Source organism: Nicotiana tabacum, chromosome 11 (assembly GCF_000715075.1).
Source record: "Nicotiana tabacum cultivar K326 chromosome 11, ASM71507v2, whole genome shotgun sequence".
Taxonomy (NCBI): domain Eukaryota; kingdom Viridiplantae; phylum Streptophyta; class Magnoliopsida; order Solanales; family Solanaceae; genus Nicotiana; species Nicotiana tabacum.
In genome coordinates this window covers 140,057,833-140,078,383 of record NC_134090.1, presented here as the reverse complement: position 1 = coordinate 140,078,383, position 20,551 = coordinate 140,057,833, and the positions used below count along the sequence as shown (strand labels likewise).

At 34.0% G+C, this 20,551-nt stretch overlaps 2 protein-coding genes across 2 annotated transcripts; both read right to left on the bottom strand.

Moving 5' to 3' along the window:
* Positions 1-204: 204 nt before the first annotated feature.
* Positions 205-2,429, bottom strand: LOC107764755 (aspartic proteinase nepenthesin-1-like). Its single transcript, XM_016583358.2, has 2 exons — positions 1,082-2,429; positions 205-603 (listed from the first exon to the last, which is right to left on the bottom strand). Exons 1-2 carry the CDS (start codon positions 2,126-2,128, stop codon positions 304-306), a joined length of 1,347 nt encoding a protein of 448 aa, XP_016438844.1. The 5' UTR covers positions 2,129-2,429; the 3' UTR covers positions 205-303.
* A 3,194-nt stretch (positions 2,430-5,623) lies between these two features.
* LOC107764754 (uncharacterized) lies at positions 5,624-10,097 on the bottom strand. The gene is made up of 4 exons (XM_016583357.2): positions 9,727-10,097; positions 8,113-8,325; positions 7,089-7,308; positions 5,624-6,590 (listed from the first exon to the last, which is right to left on the bottom strand). The coding sequence occupies exons 1-4, from the start codon at positions 9,852-9,854 to the stop codon at positions 6,351-6,353; spliced, it is 801 nt and encodes a 266-aa protein (XP_016438843.1). The 5' UTR covers positions 9,855-10,097; the 3' UTR covers positions 5,624-6,350.
* Positions 10,098-20,551: the final 10,454 nt, after the last annotated feature.

The window sequence follows — 20,551 nt, the reverse complement described above, 5'->3', positions numbered from 1 at the left end:
TGAAGCTACGTATACCGAAGGGTGGTCAGTCGAATACCTTTCGCCGATAAATTATATTGTGAACATAAAGTTAATATGACTTTTTATACATATATATTAATTTTGGAATACTCTCAGCCTAATTCCTAATTTCGTCACTGCAGTTAATACACCAATATATTAACGTGATACAAATAGCCACAAACAAATAGACTATCAATACACTTTGTTGATTCAAATGATAAAATTTCTATATTGCTAAAGAAAGATAATGGAAAATGAAAACAGACATATATAAATGAACACCTGAACCACATACAGATTCTACAGTTTATCACATTGTGTTGGTACAAACGATAAAGTCTCCTTATTAAGATCATGAATGACAAGCATATTTTGTTGCTGAACATTTCCAAAAATAGACATTCCACTTGAACCTCCCATGGCCAAACAAGCAACTCCCATACTTGAATCAGCAATCATGTAATTATCAGCAGGCAAATCCAAGTCTGCACCTTCAAAATGGAAAACCAATTTTGGAACCTCTATATTGTTTGTGCTTGAAGGCAAAGTGAAACATAAATCCAGTCCTGTTGAGCTGGAGTCGTCCACTGGAAGGTTTACCTGCAGTTAATTTCACATATAGCAACGTTATATATTATAACAGTAAAGTCACATAACTATTTTTTGTCGTATTAGAATTAGTTGAACTTAATTTACCCACTACAACAATAAAATCACTAAATTTTAAATAAACCCACTATAATGATAAAACCCACCCATCGGTGTATTTTCTGTTATGATGAGTAAGATTTTGTAATTTTACTGTTATAGTTGGTAAATTTTAATTACTTTAATATAAAAAATAGTTTTAATTATAGCTTTACTATTTAGTGGTACATACCGGAAATTTACCACTAGGATATAGAATATAAAAGAGAAATACGAAAAAAGTCAAAGGGATTCAACATTTAATATATACATAAATAATTTGACTCTTTATATAATATAATCTTCGGCAAAGGGAGTTTGGACCCCTTCTGCCCCGGTATTATTATAGCGAGTAAAATTCAGTATTTATACGCAAAATTAACCAATTTACCTGTGAAGAGAACTCTTTCTTGAGAAGACTAAATGCACTTTCTTCTAAGTATGTTATGGTTGTCCCAGAGTCTATTATTACTCCTCCACTGCCATCTTGGTTGAGTGAAAATGTGGATTTCTTGATAGGCAATTGAGTATCTCCAACTGATATTCCTTCTAAGGAAAGATAATAAAAAGATGGCTGAGAAGGATTTTTCACTAATGGAGTTGTGATTATATTGGAATGATCATCATTTGCTATGGTTCCCATAAGTAGTGTGCTGCTAATTTTGTTATTAGCATCAACATTAATTGAGGTTAAACAATAGGAAAATTTAGGCATTTGGAGTTGAGAAACAAGTGATAATGGACCTCTTCCTAGCCCAACTAGACCTGCACCTTGACTAAAGCCACTGCCTTGATTGTCATTTCCACATCCAAATGCAACATTTGGAATGGAATTTTTGCCAAAAGTGAATGTTTCACTAGCTAAAAAACCTTCACTTGATGAATAATCACCATATGTGTACATATATTCACAGCTACTATCTCCACAAGATGACATTGGTAATGCTTCACAAAGTTTGTTAGAACACGAAATCTTGGAAAAAGTGGATGATTTTGATGGATCAAAAATAGGTGTGGATTGATCAAAACACTCTTTACAAGGCTTGCATTGAGTCCAAATCAAGTCACTTCCAGTATCCATTATAGCATTATAGGTTTCACTTGGACTGCCAATGGATATTTGCATGAGAAACTCACCATTTCCTGCATGGATTGTAGACTTTACAATGTCAGAGTCATCTTTGGCTGTTGTTGCTACCAAATTATTAGCCATTAGGTTTAGCCTTTGAAGTCTCGATTTCCCTCGTGCCATTGCACGTTGTAAACGCTCGAATTTGGTGAAATTCCCACCTGAATCAACATGTTTTAGACTCACCTTGAATCCCTTACGGTTGTTGATTAAAGCATGCCTTGATGTTGAATTCACTGGCAGAATATTAACAAACAAGACTGATATAGAAAGAAACATGGTGAAATTGGCAAAGTTTGATGAAGCCATGTTGCTAATCCTCTTGTACTAGGGTTGACTACTCCTTGCAATTCTCCCTTTAACACCAACGGCAGATAAGAACTGAACTGTCTCACGACGTTCAAATCCTAACAAAGATTAAATATGATTGAACTTTTCAGTGAATATATGTGCATTTCCAGGAAATTGATGGAGGAAAGGTCTGAAGGAATAAAAGAATGTATCAAACACTTAAAAAGAGGAATCAAAAGAGAGCATTGTAAAAAGAGAGGTGACAGAAATGGAGAGAAAAAGTTGGAATTCAAGTTAGACAGTACTAAACTTAAGCCATTTCAACATCAAGGGAAAGTGAGATATCAACTTAATATCACACCAATGGATGGTTGTTGGGGATGACAAGAAAATGGGATGAAGTGTCAGATTTTCATTTCTATTTTAATAATTTGAAGAGTTCACCTAAATAGCTGCCCAAAATAACAGCTTAAAGTAAAAAATAAACGGTTGATGTATAATTCATGTATAATATGTGTCGCGCATATATGATAAATCAATCTATATATATATATATATATATATATATATATATATATATACTGGCTAGAAAAAGTAAACATGTGAATCCATCGGCTATTTGTGTAAAGATTCCTTTTAATATTATGTGGACAAGGTTATGATTAGCCGGCAATGTAGTTCTCTTTTATCATAATAGAGTTCTCTTATTTATTGCGTAGTAATAATTCTTGAAAGTTATTTAACCTTCTCTTTGAAGGAAGTTTTTAAATGGGTTAGGATTCAAGACCTAGGGTTACATTAGCAAGTAAAAGAAACATAAATAGGGTACGACCTAAGTAGATTATTTAGGATTTATTAGGTAAGAATAACTTTTTCTCAATAATAGCAAATGTACATTTCATGTAGCGAACATAAAATTTCCTTCTAATAAATGGGTGGATAAGAAAAATAAATGCTAGTTGGTGTTTGTTCCAAAATTTTGCGTTACCAATTTAGGTGGCACATCTTAATTCTTAACCATTGGCCTGATTGGCTTGAGTTAGTAATGAATATAACATCAAACCATTTAACCTACCACCTTGAAAATAAAAGGGTCCGAATGATAAGAATGAATACCAAAAGACGAATAATAGATAGTTTTTTCTTCTCGTCAAATGATGAGATGATCTTCTTAAAAGAAAGTTAGAGGAAGTTGGTGGACTAACTCTATTATCAATGATAATAAATCTTAAGAAAAGTGGGGTTGGAGTTCTTGGGGGGGGGGGCATGTGTTGTTTACTTGTTTTGTCCTCCAAGTCTTGTTTGATTGAAGATAAAAAGCAATGCCTACATATTGAGTAGGTATGATTATTGAGCATAAGTACAAATAGCATTATATTCTTTACGATCATACAAAATTATTGTATATCAAAAGGAAGAAGTAAAAACTTACTCGTATTGAGATTTCTCGAGGTAGTTTGGTGCATGGGATAAGTATAATAATTTTAAGATAAAATTTGAAATTAACTTTATTCTATATTTGGTTTGGGGTGTTAATTAATTCGGGGATAATTTTTATATCAAAATGGTAAGATTAATTATCCTATATAGAAGATAGAATAACTAATTCCATGGTATATCCCACGCTATGAGATATCTCACCATTATACCAAACAAATCCCTGGGGCTATCAGTGGAAAGCACTTGGAAATACTTTCTTTTCTTCGTTTGTGATAAAAGAGTAAGATTTTACATTTGGCTCGAAAATTTTGTTTCACAGCGAGAAAAAATCATTTTCATCCTTTTCATTTATTATCCTAAAACCGAGTAATAAGGGAATAGGAAACTAATTCTCTTTTCTATTTTCGTTTTCATTTTCACTATCATGTCATTGTTATAAAACAATAAAAGAAGAAGAGGAGTATTGGAGAGAAAAGTAGAGAGAGAATTCTTATTGATTTTGGGATAATTTATAATGGAATAGAACTCCTCCATTTATAGGCGAAAAGTGACTTAGCCACCAAGTAACAAACCCTAGAATCTCTCTATAATATAGGCATTCATCTTAAATACAATTCTATTTATAAAAGTCATTTTATTCTTCAGACTATTTTTGTTTCTTTTTATTTTCTCTAAAAGTTTTAAGTTATTTATTCTCAGCATTACGGTAATAGGGATGTCAATAGGGCAGGGCAGAGGAAAGGTTAAACGGGGCGGGGCAGGGCAATGGTTAGACGGGGCGGGGTGGGTAAAACTGAAAATTTTAAAATATTAAATAGGGCAGGGCAGATAGTAGGGCAAGCTTTCCATATGATCTGGTTTAATGTTTGATGGGTAACACTAGTGAAAATTTGCGTCTTTTCTGTTACGAAACCCATGCGTCCTGGTACATCTTTTTCTTATTGGGTTAATTTGGTAATGATGATTTACCATTTTATTTTGCTAACTAAGTATTCTAAAACTTCATTGGTTGCGAAAATATATTGCTACAAGCCTACAGGTCTATTGAGGGTGAAGGTACTTTGTTTTATTTCAATTTTTATAATTTTCTTTTAGGCAACAACAACAACAACCCAGTGTAATCCCACAAGTGGGGTCTGGGGAGGGTAATATGTACGCAGACCTTACCTTTGGGGAGGAATTAACTTTTAGGCCTAATAGTTAATTACAAGTAAAAGCTTCAGCTTTGGTTAGAAAAATATTAGATGGCTATTACAAAAGCTGAAAGGACAATCTTAATATTTCTTTTTAATTTATGTAGTTTATTGACTTGCTGCAGTAATTATCTAATGCCATGCGATGGGATATGGTTAATTGCTCATTATGCTACTGTTAACTGAATAGAAAATTGCAATACTCCACTGCTAGAAATGCAATGACTGCCTCGGAAGTGTATCAAACAGTTTACCCATTTACTTGGGCTAAAGCATTAATATAAGGGAATTTACTCTTTAATAAGTACTATATAACATTGATAAAAGTCACATTTTATTCAACTGATATACGTAAGTAACTCCTATTGACATGTCTATTGTAATGTCTCAATAGAGTTGAAATATTTTTTTCTCTTTATAAAACAAATAGCATATTGCAAAGTGAAAACAAAATAAAGAATTAAAAGAACACATAAACGGGGCGAGGCGGGGCATGGCATGGTAGGGCGGGGCAGGGCAAAATTTTGAAAAAATGCTAAAAAGGGCAGGGGAGGGCGGGTTAAATATTAGCGGGTCAAGACTTGTTCTGCCCGGCCCTACCCCGCCCCACCCTATTTGACATCCCTACTAGGTAACTCTCAAAGCATGGAAGCTAATCATGTGTTTCTTTCTTTACTTGTTTGCGTTTTGCTTTGCCAAGTCAAGATACTTGAAGCAATTGGCATTCTTTACTTACAAATGGATTTAGCATATTTTGATTGAGTTGAGGCCATCAGTGTGATTGGAATTGCCAAACAACAAGGCAAATGAAAATAACTTTTGAATCAACAGAATCTAACAGTATCATGGGTGAAAGTGATATTGTGAAATACTTCGAAAGTTTTATCTGTCAACTGAATTGAATAACAGTAGAATTAAAAGTATTTTTGGCCCCTGAGACTGAACTGAATGAATAAATAGATGAAATCAAGAAACAATTGAACTAGCAGTTCAAACAAAACATTAGAAGAATAAAAGTCATATGGGCTCACAAAGACTGACTAAAAAGTAAAAGAAGAGATCATGATATCGAAGTAGTTCCGGTGATGCCATAAACAAAAAGTTCAACATAGATGCACCAGATACAGGGAGAGAAGCAACTCCGAGACGAGGCAGCAAACCACAACATCTTGAGTTGACCACATCAAACCAATCTCCATAAGATCAAAGTTTAGCTTTTTCTCTTTTGCCTATCTACTATCTAGTACCAATAAAGGGAGTAAATATTCCCCAGCAGTTCAACAAATACATATTGGACTAACTTCAGAAGTCATGACAAAACTTTCACCAATCGGTCATGGCTCCGTTTGTCCCCTCTAGGTTTACAAAATACAGGGATTAACAGCATTAGCCATGAACTGCAAATGTAGAAACTCTTGGAAGTCGAGCTTAGCAGATGTAGAAACCAGCGATGAAGACTTAGGGTTGAGCCATGGAAATATCATTCTGGTTGAGCGAACTTCCAAAATTTAGCAAAATCCTGGCTCTACAACTTTTCATGAAAGGCACACAATGTTTGAATATCTTGATTTCTTACACCTGAGCAAGAATCTCTCTTTAGATTGTGCTTACAGACCAATGGGCCTAGATTTACTTTTGCTCAATAGTTTCATCAGATTTTCTTCCTCTTCAAGTTTTTTCCTTAGAGCAGCCTCCTCCTTTTGTCTTTGAATGAGCTCTAACTCCCGAAGTCGTTCTTCCTCTTTTCGCTGCTGCTCCAGAGCCTCTCTCCTTTGAGCCTCTTGTACCCTCCTCCGGTTCTCCTCAAGCATTTTGTCCAGCTCCTCTCTTTCTTTTCGTGCTTTTTCCTGTTTAATCCAGTGTTGTGTTAGAAACAATGCTATTGAAAGGTTCAAAGATCTGTATATTTAGACAAAGAGCATGAAAGTTCAATCTTCATGAAATGGAATGACAAGAAACTGTGTTGGAGTTGTTAGGAGGAGGAATAAAATTCATAAAAGGAAGACATCTAGCAGATGTTCTCTCTAAGGTTGAACTAACAAGTAGATTTTCAAAGTAATTATAGACAGGAGGTAATCAGTGAACCCCATGCCTAAACCTCTTCCAAGAAAAGCTGCTATGAAAGTACAAGTAGAACAAAGAAGAACTAAACCTTCCCTGCTTCCTTCCACATCCAAATTAAGTATTGATAAGTTTTAACTTTTAGTGTAAAACGTAATCTTTCTATAAAATCTCATCTCGTAAAAATAAGATGACAAAAAAGAAAAGTAAAAAAGCAGAGAATATAATGATTAGTAAAATATCAACAAAAGGTCAAGAGTCAATAACCGGCTAGAGAAACTTACCTCTTTTAGCCTTGCCTCGGTAAGAGCAGCTTGCTTTTCTCTTTCAAGTTGAATCACAACATCTTCAAACAGTTTTCTGTGACCTTCTTCTATTCGTCTCTCAATTTCCAGCCTAACTTCCTCTGAACATAACTTTTCGTCGACCCTTTTCCTTATTTCTTCCTCCAATCTCTTTGCAGTTTCCTCTTCTAATTGCTTGAGTTCTGCCTCTAGCTGTTGCCTGAAAATTATTCAATCAAATCAAAATACGGCGGGCACATGAAATAAAAGCTCAACCATTCAGCAATTCCCGAGTTTGAAAAGAAAAAACAAGTACGTCAAGCAAGATACATGCTACATCTACATATTTTGAAATATAATAGCCTGGAATGCCAAGAAATATCACCAGATCAAGATGCAAGATGAAAATATGTGGCACATTAAGACCCAAAGACGATCAGGTCATTAACTCCTCTACTAATAACCCAACAGGCCAAAAGTCGACAATTGTTGAACACAATGCTAAGACTTTTTGTACAAATATGTTAACATGAGCAGTAATTTCATAAAAGCACGCAATGAATAACTCCACAATGACATACAAGTACCAAAATAGATACCTTTCACGATTACATAAGAAGATACAGCTACTGTTGTTTCGTGCTGTGGTGTACACACGCAGGGGCTGGTCTAGCTAACAAGTTACGGGTTCATCTGAACCAATAGCTTTGGCTTAGACTCTGGAACATATATTTTAAAACCCCGCTAAATAAATAAAATAATAGATTTCAGGCCCAGTAATTAGATGGAATGTGGTAAATTGCCGAATCCGAACCCATATAGTTCAAATCCTATTCGCCTCTGCGCTCTCTCTCTCTCTCTATTATATATATATATATGTGTGTGTGTGTGTGTGTGTGTGTGTTTACATTTTACTTACTATTAACTTCTTTAACTTAAAGGCTAAATATAACCTCCAGAAAGCAACTTAAGAATATAGACTCATAGCCACAGGAAAATCTTGAAGGCATCACATTTAACAAACCTTTTCTTTTCTTCTTCCTCTTTTTTCAATTTTTCTGCAGCACTTTTACGCTCAGTGGACGTAAGACTGGGACTTCGAGACTTGGGTATAGGAGACTCTGAGGAACTATGACTTCGTCGTCTCCTGTGACGCCTAGTTGTCGGGGACCGGCTTCTTTTGCGTCTTGCATCTGGTGAACGGCTCCGACGGTGAGTACCAGAGTGACTTCTTCTCCTGTGAAACAGAGCAACAATAACTTGAAATGCATATATGTGATAATGAGAAGGTCAAAGCCAACTTCAACGAAATCCGCCACTAAATATAAGCGCTATCCCATGTGGTTCACTATCACAACCTTCTTGTTGCAGAAACATAAAATCTTATTGATGTATTAAAAGATCACAAAAATACACTAAAATAACAAAGCCTTACAATGTGAAAGTGGATACATCAAGGACATTTACAACTTTAACCCAAGGGTGTGGCCAAGTGGGTGCAAACCTTGGAGATCAAGGTTTAAATCCTAGTAGAGACAAAAATAGTAGGTGATTTTTTCCATCTACCTAAATATTGGTGGTCAAAGTTACCCAGTACTATACTAGTGGAAGGTAATAGGTACCTGGTGGAATAGTCGAGGTGCACACAACTGACCCCGACACCAGTATTATAAGAAAAAGGGGCATTTACAGCTTTATATCACATGGAAGTCAGAAAATCTATGTGCTATCTTATCACACACAAGCCGCCGCATGTACATATATCAGGAAAAGTCTATCCTGGCACTCTTTACAAAATAAAGCATACTAATGCCAACAGTTCAAACCCATCTTTAAAGAACCTTCCCTTTAATCTCAAACTGACCAGTGAAGACGTCATTTAGTTAGGATGGATAAAGATTGTTCCATCCCATATTAAGGAATATTGAAAGCTGCCAAAAAGCGTATAGGCTCAATCGAGTATTTGGAAGATTTGCGGAAGTCTTCTATGATTCTTTATCTTGTTTCTTTTATTTTCTTGAGCCGAGAGTCTTCGGAAACAGCCTCTTTACCTCCACGAGGTAGGGGTAAGGTCTGCATACACACTTCGCTCCCCAAACCCCACTTGTGGAATTATACTGGGTATGTTGTTGTTGTTGTTTCTTTTATTTTCTGGAAATTCAATTTTTCAGAGATGAGATTGTAGTTTTATTCAAATACCTCCTAAAGATGATCCCTTGTTAGCTTTTATTAGTCATAAGCAAGGAGGCAAAAAGCAATTGTAACAATTTATACTTGAATTTGCAATGCTGAAATTTGAATTATATGCTCATGGAATTGGCTCTAGTATGCTGGATAGAGTTGTTTTTATGGAGGAAAGTTCCAACGGATTATTATGGTCACATAAATTCAACAAGAAAAAGTACAGTTAATTTAAAGTTGAATTCGAACTATTTTTAGTTAATTTGCTATACATTTGAATAGAAATAAAACTAGTCTCTTAAAAAAAAAAAAAAAAGTAAAAAATTGCACCTTTTCAACCAAACGGAGATTCAAATTCATATGCGTTAGCTCTAGAGCATAAAAATTTCATTTTTCAATAAAGATTTATTGTAAATTCATATAAGTATAAGAGCTGGAAATTTGGCAAAGAGATTACCTGCTGGAATACGGTGAACGGCTTCGGTCACGACGGCTCCGGTGGCTGCGGCGGCGGTGATTCACCGGAGATCGAGACCGAGAGTACCGCCGAGAATACGACGGCGACCGGGATATACTCCGAGCCATGATTACATAAAGTAGGAAAATCTGAATTTTTGCTCGATTGTGAGCTAATTAACGGGTTGGGGAAGAATTTTTTAGACCCGATTGATTTGCTGCTTGACCCATCAAAGTGACCCTCCGTGGCCCAAAACAACAACAACAACAACGACCCACTATAATCCCACAAGTGGGGTCTGGGGAGGGTAATATGTACGCAGACCTTACCCCTACCCCGAAGGGTAGAGAGGCTGTTTCCAGGAGACCCTCAGCTCAAAAAAGCAATAGGAGATGATATATTAGTACCATAAAAATACGTAATAAAAATAACAACAATAACAACAACAATATATAAGAGATATGAAATATGAAATACAGGATACAGAATACGAAATACGAAATAGATGGCTGGTATAGTACAACTAGAAGGGAAAGTCCTGCATCAATAGACGACCAAATGACATTCCTAGTCTAACTCCTAACTGAATAGTCTCCCTCTATTGTGCTGTAGAAATATTCACACTCTCCCCTAACCTACAACCTTAATGCTCGACCTCCATAATTTCCTATCAAGGGCCATGTCCTCAGTAATCCTAAGTCGCGCCATGTCCTGTCTGATCACCTCTCCCCAATACTTCTTAGGTCTTCCTCTACCTCTCCGCGTGCCCACTACAGCCAGACATTTGCATAGAAATGGCACCACATAGCCTGACATTTGCATCTATAATCGCTTTTTGGATCACGTTTTAACTTGTGTCCGCTTTGCAAAAAAAATTACAAGTATACGCATTTTTTTGCGTAACTTCAGCATACGGGGCTAAAGTAGCAAAGGCAATCATGCAAAACTTCAGCATTCTAGTAGACGGACCTAAAGTAGCAAGTGTGTTGAACCAAGTGTGCTGAAGTTTTTGTTTGTAATTGCTGAACTTAAGCATAGTAGCTGAAGTTTTATTCTCTATTTCCTGAAGTTTTTGTTTGTAATTGCTGAACTTAAGCATAGTAGCTGAAGTTTTGTTCTCTATTTGCTGAAGTTTTTGTTTGTAATTGCACCAAATAAGCTGAAGTTTTTTGTCCTGGATTCATTAGTTTTGTCATTAAGCTTTTTCAAAAACTTCAGCAGAAGATGCTGAAGTTATTTAGTTCATTTATAAAAGTTTCAGCACAAAATAAGCTGAAGTTTTTTTTTGTCCTGGATAAGCTTTTTCAAAAACTTCAGCAAAAGATGCTGAAGTTATTTAGTTCATTTGTAAAAACTTCAGCACTATATAAGCTGAAGTTTTTGAAAAAGCTTTCTAACATACTAGATAAATAATTAGATTGCCAACAGTATCTAAATCATAAATTTTGGAAACAATAAACGTGAAAAGAACAGAATTATCATTGTCTACTAACTTACGTACGTGGAAATATTCACAAATTATTGTCTACTAACTTACGTAATTATTTATAATTTATTTTTAAATAATCTGATAAATATATTTATGGCAATCATCCCATGAACTGAAGTTTCATAGCAGCACCAACAGCAGCAGAAGGAAGAAGAAGAAGAAGAAGAAGAAGAAGGAGGAGGAGGAGGAGGAGGAGGAGGAGGAGGAGAAAGGAGGCTGAAGTTGTTTAAAAATGTGTACAAGTTACTTTAAAAAAATGAGTATAGGTTAAATGGGGCGACCAAATAGGGCGTCCCGTGCAATTTTTACATTTTACGAACATCATATAAAACATTAGAAAATGACATAAATAGGATATCTAAAGGGTGGTCTTTAACTTTTGGCATTTAATTATGAAGTATTTAACTTTAAACACTTCGTAAATTCAGTTATTTTTTAAATAGCGAAGAAAATGGCTATTTTTGCACTTCCCCAAAAAATTCTTTGAAATCTCTATTATACTTTTAGCAGACCATGAGGTAGTTTCAGAAAATATTGGGTTTGGATAACAAAATAGTTTGCTTTTGTGTTTTTTTGGTTCTTAGTCTCTTATTTTTTTGGTGAGTATTGGACAAGAAAATCAAACAAAAAAAAAGAAGAGAAGAATAGCATAAGCAATCATTAGAAGTTAGCCTAGCCTGTTTTGGCCCAACTTCTAAAATTAACTTATTTTGAAAAGTACTTTTTAAAATAATAATTTTGTAAGAAGCAATTTATGTTTAACTAACATCTTGTTTGAATAGTTGTTACATGTTGTATTGTATCGTATTGTTACGTTAAATACAATATTTGTTTTGATACTTAAATTTTATTGTATCGTAGTGTTAATCTGTTGTTATATAACGACGAAAAGTGTCATTTATAGAACGACCGATTTGATGTGGTCGCGTCGTTACCTTATTTTTTCTCTCATCTTGCCCTTCCTTATTATTTAATAATTCTATTTTATCCTTTACTCTACCTTTTTATATAATAATTCTACATCGTACCTTATTTTTTCTTTATAAATTGTAAGTTTATTCTTCACATTTTTGGTGCATGATATCATGAAACGAAGACAAACAATAAAATCTATCCGAACATAGTATACATCAAAATGATACAGTACAATACAACTTAATACTATACGATACATAACAACCATCCAGACAAGACGTAATTAATTTAAAAAATATTTTTTTGGAAAAAGCTACTTTTTCTGCTCTTAAGAAATTATTTTTGCTTTTACTTAAAAGTATTTTTTCCTTTTAAAAGCTTGGTCAAACACCTTAATTCTAAAAAAAGTTACCTTTTAAAAATGCTTTTAGCTTTGGTGAAGCTTGATCAAATATGCTATTAAGGAAGAAAAGAAGAAATTAAAAGTCTATGTCGGTCCCTAATACGGTTATGCCTGCTCTTACATGAAAAAAAAAAAATGTGCCGCTCTTCGATATTTTTAATATAAGCATTACACGTGTACACTACTTTAATGTGTAAGTTTTTTTAAAAAATAAATCGTATAAATATTAACAAAAGATGCCTGGTGGCTAACTTTGATGCTCAGATTATTAACCTTTTTAATTTTAGGACCAAGGAGTATTTATTATTTTTTCATCCCAGTTTAGTTGTCCAATTTTATCTCAATTATTATGAGAAAGGTAAAAGCATACAAATTATTTATATTTTTCTCTGAAATAATTTTTTTAAATGAATTCAAGGACTTCTATATTCTTAGAAGTCATGAACGTCCATGTATGATTCCATCTTCTATAGTATGTTATGAATATTATAGTTATAGAAAGATTTAAATACCTAAATATTAGTAGTTCTTACATAATTCAAATAAGAAAAATCTAATAGTCAAACTTTTAGTTAATTTAAAAGTTCTAAATATTATAAAATAATAAGATGACAATGATAATTTTTTGTAGGGTGAAGTCAATTTTTAAAGGGTAAAAAAGATTAACGATATTTTACTATAGGGCTTCGTGTTTTTAATATAGTGTAGATTATATTTTCTTTCTCATTCATTAATTGAAAAATTCTCCAACATTTTTCCTGTTAATTATTCTGTTTCAGTTAATTAATGTGAACCTATTTCATTAGGTACATTCTAAAAAAAATGATCATATTGTAAATTTAAAAATAATTTAAATTAAACTTTTAATTCTATCCTCAATGAGAACTTTTCATAGCCACAACAAATACTCTGAAATATTTAACACCACAAGTTTCAAAGAAATTATAGTCGTACAAATATTATGACTTGTTTAAGATCACAAATTTTAATAGTTTTTATTTCTTCTTTTTTTTTGCCAAGCGTTTAGGAGGCCAAATTTTGTTGCAAAAAAATATTTTTTGTGAAATTTGAGGTATTTGGACAAGATAGAAAAGTATTGAATAGCAGTAGAAGCAGTTTTTCTATTTTTACTGGAGAAGCTATAAATTCTAGTTTCTTCCAAGAAGCAGAAGCAAAAAAATTAATTTGTTCAAGACAAAATATCTTTACTATTAATTTATATTTTTCAAATTATTTTTCTTATCCTCTCTTGTCCCTGCCATCCTCCCCCCACCCCCCTCCCCCCCATTTCATCGTACTTTTATTTTCCTTCTCCTATTCCTGTTTTGAATTGTCTCTTTACTATAAATAAATTTCTTTTTTATATAGTAAGTAGATATTTAGTTTATATTGAACGATGTCTTTATATTTAAAATGTTATGTAAGCAATAAGTAATATAATATACCTAATATTATTTCTTTGGTTTTGTATTGATTAAAAATTTTAACTTATATTTTACTTTATATACAATACGAATTCTCTTATAATAAATATTTTTAAATTTATTTCTCGCTTTTGAATAGTTATAATTGCAAACTGAACCTTTACTATTCTTGTTTGTAATTTGATACTCAAAAATACTTTTCCGAAGATTTGGCCAACCACAATATGCTTATCAAATATTGCACAAACTTAAACTGCTAATATCTTATCACGATCCGGAATTTTCACCATCGGGACCGTGATGACGCCTAACATCGCACTCGCTAAGCAAACCAACGTTAGAGTATTATTCACCTTTTTCCTTTACATTTCACAGATTAAAATTAGCAAAGCTAAATCAAGTTGAAATAAATGCGGTACTACATAATTAACCTGTTATCTATATACTATTAACAATATCGAAACTGTCACCACCCAGAAACTGGTGTCACAATCCACGAACATACTATGAATTACTACAAATATTGGTCTAAAAGAAATTACATCTGTTTTGGAAGTAAAGAAAAAAAAGGAATATAGAGATGTAGAAGGGGACGCTAGGGTCTACGGACGCCAGCAGGACTACCTTGGGTCTCCTAGATGAAATGCCTGCAACCGACCTCTCGATCAGCCACTACCAGCTCCAAAATCTGCACAGAAAGTGCAGAGTGTAGTATTAGTACAACCGACCCCATGTACTGGTAAGTGCCGAGCCTAACCTCGACGAGGCTACGACGGGGCATTTACAATATAACCTACACACAGTATATAATAAAGCGAAAAAGAAATACGGAACAAAATAAAACAGTAACTTGCAGCAAAAATGGATACGGAACTCAAATATCTTATCGACACTCAGCTATAATCAATCCTTAGGTGAGATACAAAACTACAGAATAAATTCACAGCAGAAGAAGGATACATAAACAATAAACTGATGCGGCGCGCATCCCGATCTCACCATATAAACACTAGCATATGAACATTCACCCTTATTACTCCGTATCAATCCACCCTTATTCCTCCTGTTGCGGCGTGCAACCCGATCCCACCATACAGTAACAATCCACTCTTACTACTCCTCAATATATTACCCTTATTCCTCCTGTTGCAGTGCGCAATCCGATCCCACCAGACAATCACATTTCACCCTTATTCCCCCTATTGCGGCGTGCAACCCGATCCCACCATATCAGTACCAGTCCCATAGTAAGAATAAAAATTTCACAATTTGGCTCAAAACCATCCACAATATTTAAGCCTCGAACCAAAGCAAACAAAAGGCTATACAATTATGAAACTTCACTCAACCAATAATACACAACGAGACCAACCAAAATATAACATGAAATACCGGTAACCAATTTAAACCAATAATGTAATACAATGAAACTACAGAATAATTAATACCTTCAATAAAGAAAACAACATCTAACAAGAAGCAATTAAACATGGAAGCACCAATAAGCGTGTAGCAGTTAAGACATGTGTAAGCACGTGATTTTTTCCCTATGAAAGAATTACTCCCAAAAAATTCAAAATAAAACAATTTTCCTTTGTGTGCAATTTTTGTATTTTTTTTTGGTATTTTTGTATAATTATTTGTATTTTTGTCTGTGCTGTTTATTTGTTTAAATTAATAAAAATATAAAATATGTCGCATTTTTCATTTAGTATTTATTTAAGTTTGTTTTACAAAAATGAGAAAATCATAAAAAATAATCTTTTGCATTTCTAGCATTTTAATGTCCAAATTGTGTAATTTTTATTTGTTTTAATGTTTAATTGTGCGTTAATTGTTATTGGGAGTTAATTTACGCTTTTATAACTTAATAATAATTTAAGGATTTTTAGAATTTAGTTTTAGAAAAATAAAAGAAGAAAAGAAAGCAGAATATAAAGAAAATCGGAATTGGGCTCTTCTTCAAATTCAAGCCACAAGCCAAAAAAAAATACTCAACCTTCCCCATGACCCGGTCCATTTCAAACCGGGTCGACCCGGTCCATAACCCAAATACCCAACACCCCCTATCTTACACAAAACAAAACAAAAAACCAAAAAACCCTAAAAAACCAACCATCCGCCCCCCTTCCTTATCTTCTTCTTCTCCAAAAACACCCCAAGCTCCCCTCCCATGGCAGCCATGGCTGCTGCCCTTCCCCCGTCCTTCACCTTCAACACACACACACACACACGGGCTGCTGTTTCCTTTTCGTCTTCGCCCTCGTTTCAACTGCGTCAAGCTTGAGCTCAAGCAGCCATGGCTTCCCCTCTCGCTGTTGCGTCTTCTTCATCATGTGTGCTGCTGCTGCGTCGCGCCACTGCTGCCATGGCTACGTCCACCTGCTGCTGCCCGCTGCTTCTTCTCCGTCAAGATGCTTCCATGTCCATGGTGCTGCTGCTCGTTGCAGCTCCACCCCGACGCTGCTGCTTCTCTCCCGCTACCTGCTGCGTCTCCTTCTTCTTCCAGCTTCACCGCTGCTCGTGCTACTGCTGCGTTTTCTTCAGCTTCGTGCCCACTGCTTCTTCTCCTCCGTTGTTGCTGTTGTCCGCTACTTCTTTCTTCAAGTTCTTCGTTTGTCCGTTCGTGATCGTCTTCGGCGTCAAATGGTTTTGGTGCGATATTTGTTTCCGGGCAGATTTGTTTTCGTTCGAGTTCATCATCGTTCCGATCCGGTTAGTTGGTTTAAGTTTCGTTCCCGTCCGTAATTTGTTTGATATTTTTCGGATTTGAAATCAAATATGTTTGATATTAACTTCATGTTCATCGTTTTTTTATCTTTCTTCAGTTTGTTTCATTCATTTTTCTTGGTTATTTTTAGGTAGAAATTGATTAGCTTAATTATAATGTTGCTAGATTTAAGTTGAAGATTCAATTAATTATTTTTCAGTTTGTTTTATTAATTTAAAAGGATTTAAATTATATATAGAAGAGTGTTAGTTTAAATCGCTTGAATCCGTTATTTGTTGTTTAATATAGATTTAATTCGTGTTCATTTTGTTTGAAGTTCGTTTTTAATTCAGTGATTTAATGTGAAGTTATGTTTTGGTTTTTAATTTTTTGATTCAATGTATCTTTGTTATAATTTTGTTGGATTTAATTTAAAAAGATCAATTGATTATTTGAAGTTTAGTGATTTGAATATGTTTATTTATTTTGTTTAAGCTTAATTCGAGTTTAATTCGAATTTGAATAAAACTTGCTTGTTATTGTTGTTGAATCTTTTCATTTATGTCCATACTTTGTTTGATTGTTCTTGAATCCGAAATTAGTATAAGTTTGATCTTCTTGTTTGTTGATTATCATTTTTGATTATTTCTTCAGTTTGTTTCATGATCTTGTTTAGTTTTAATATAGAAATTGGTGGTTGTAATGTTGTTAGATTTAATTTTAAGTTCAAATGATTATTGAATTTAGAAATCTGAATATACTTGTTTGTTGTTGTTGTTGTTGAATCTGGAAGTAGGTTTGTTTGTTGTTAAAAAATATTGTTCAATCAAAATAATTTTAGTTGTTTCTTTGTTGTTCATCATTTAGTTTGAATTTATTGTTGAAAATTGTTTAGAAATTGGTCATATTTGCTGTATTTTGGTTGAAATTGATTAGGTGAATTGGTTATAGCTGATGGTGGTAGTTTGGTAATTTGCAGTACGTTCAGGGGTAAAATGGTAATTTCAGTAAGGTTAGAGGGGTATTTTTGGAATTAAAATTCTGAACAATTATTTATTTTGAGTGCTCTGTCAATTAGGATTAAAATAATATTAAAATAATCAATAATGGGGGACAAGATATAATGGTGGGGAATAATGCAATTGTTTAATATAAGCACGGGGGACAAGATATAATGAGGTATTTGTTTAATGTAGTGGGGGACAAAATATTAGGTAGTGGGATTAAAAGGGGGATGAGTGGGAATATAGTGGATTTTATGTTTAAAAATGCTGAAAGATGGTAATAAAGAGGGGACTTGATCAGATTTTAAAGAAGGAGGACGTAGAGAAAAAAAGGGGGCTGAATATTGAAGATAGAGAGATAAATTCCGAAAATACTAAGACTCCAAAAATAAAAAGAAAAACATTCTAGAAATTCAAAAGAAGAATAGTATACACCTGATATACAATCTAAATATTCTGATATACGGATTCAGAAATTAAGGGTTGAACATTAATTAGTCTTTTAACTCTGAAAAGATTCTCTTGGCTTCTGTCCGTTGATTGTTGTCGGTGTTTCTGGGTTTTTATCTTAAGTTTTAAAATCCATCACTGATTTCTCATTGCTGGTTGCTGGGTGTTGCTGTTGTTGTATGCTACTGAATTTCCGCTGATCTTCCTTTTCTTTTGCTTCCAATATCAGGTACACGACTGTAATACTAGCTATCACAAGCTAATAATGTGGAAGCATGAATACATATGAAGAATGAAATTTTGAAGTTTTAATTTCGCTTTTTCTTTGGTCTTTTTATTGATTGTATTTAGGCTATTTCATGTATTACTAAATAATAATTGGAATAAGAGAAAATAACATAAGTTAGTCTTTAATGAATCGGTTTGGCAAAACGGGTTAATTCACTAGTTACGAAGGTTTCAAGATTATCAACAGTAGGTTAATCATGAACAAGTAGCTAAATTTAGCCAAGGCATGAATTTAAATTAAATTTCGTAAATTGGGCATTAAGGCATGATTTGAGTTCAAGCAAGATTAGAAGAACGTTTAAGTCTAATAAACTTTCTAATAAGCTTTAGTAATTATGGTTAAATCTAGTTTCAAATGGTTGTGAATAATTAATCTCAATAGTTTTTTTTATAACAATGCGAGTTTTAATCTAGCTATATTTGATTCTTTTGAATATTAGTTGTCGAATTTTTATTTTTATTTATAATTTCGAATTTTTAGTAAAATTCCTTTTCATCAATATTTGTATTAATCTAGCAATTAGTATGCCATGCTTTCTTAAATAAATAAATAAAAAAAGCTCGTAATTAATTAGGATTTTCTTTCTTTATTTTAGAGACTAATTTTAATAGAAAAATGTAGTCGCTTTAAGATTTGTCCATTTAAAATAAATGAGATGAGCCTCGCCTAGTAAAATATATAGATTGCGAGGCCCTCACAAATGTATGTATTAATTATTTAGAATATCGGAGTTGGCCGTCTAGTGAAATTTTACGGCCTTTCCCAAATCAACAATACGCTAGTCGCTCTAGGCGCGTCTTTAACAAATTATTTTCTTAAATATGGGTGTGCATTTATGTAACCCAAATCCAAATCTCAACGGAGTCAAAAGGTGTCGATAACCACGGGTACACTGACTGTGACGTGGTTTGAAATACGTTTTCACAATGTTGCAATAAAAATAATAATATCAATAAAAGCGGTTAAAAGTTAAAATTGCACTATAGTTTTTTTGAATATGTATTAAAATCAGATATTTTTGCCATTACAACAGTTTAAGCGACTGTGCTAGAACCACGGGATTCGAGGGTGCCTAACACCTTCCCTCGGGTCAACAGAATTCCTTACTTAGAATTTCTGGTTCGCAGACTTCATTTGGAAAGTCGAATATTTTCCTCGATTCGGGATTAAATTGGTGACTTGGGACACCCTAAATCTCCCGAGTGGCGACTCTGAAATAAACAAACAAATCCCGTTTCGATTGTCCTTTAAATGGAAAAAACTCCTTCACCCCTTGCGGGGGCGGAAAAAGGAGGTGTGACAGGCATCGCAATTGCGATAAAAATGTTCGCAATCCACTGGTTCATGGTTAGAAATTTGAGCTTAGATAAATTGCTATATTTGGTTTTGTCTGATTTTGTTACATGTTTTGGCTCAATGTGCTAATTGGTTGCCTTTTACCGCTTTGATATTACGTGAACTGTATATAAATTGTGCTGAAACCCAACTTCTCTCTGAGTCTTCAGAATCATGAAGAAGGGTGTACTTCGTACGACTTCTTTTCTGTATAGTGTCAAATCCCAATTTAGAACGAGGTTCGGACAAGTTGCTAAGCCGGTGAAGCTTCTGTATTCCCGGTACGCTGCCCTCCCCCCTCGGCTCGTCCGCTCGGGTAAGCCAGGTCTAGAACAAACACCCAGGTTCTGAACCTAGAATAACTAAACTTCATGCCGGATCCCTAGTAGGAACGCTTATCTGCATCATGTGCATTTTTGACTTAGGGGACTCAACACAGGGGTTGAGTCCGTCCAGGACTAGCAACCTAAAATGAAAAGACCATCCTGCTGCATCCTATGTGCTTTATGCATTTACTTGTTTCAGACTTGCATGCTGCCTGGCTTCGAAAAATCGGGAATATTGGAAAATTGCGAAAAAGAGGGAAGTAACTGTGTAGAGAGTTAATTGCCTTTTTTTTTAAAAAAAAAAAAAGAAAAGAAAATAAAAATCCCAATGCCCCAAATACTGGCGAAATTTTGCCGAAATTTTGGAAAAAAGGAAAAAAAGGAAAAATATTTTTTTTATATAGTTTGTTTCACTCAAAAAAGCAAAAGAAAAAATAGAAAAGAGTCTCTTATTTTTAGGTTGAAGAATAGGTTAGTCAT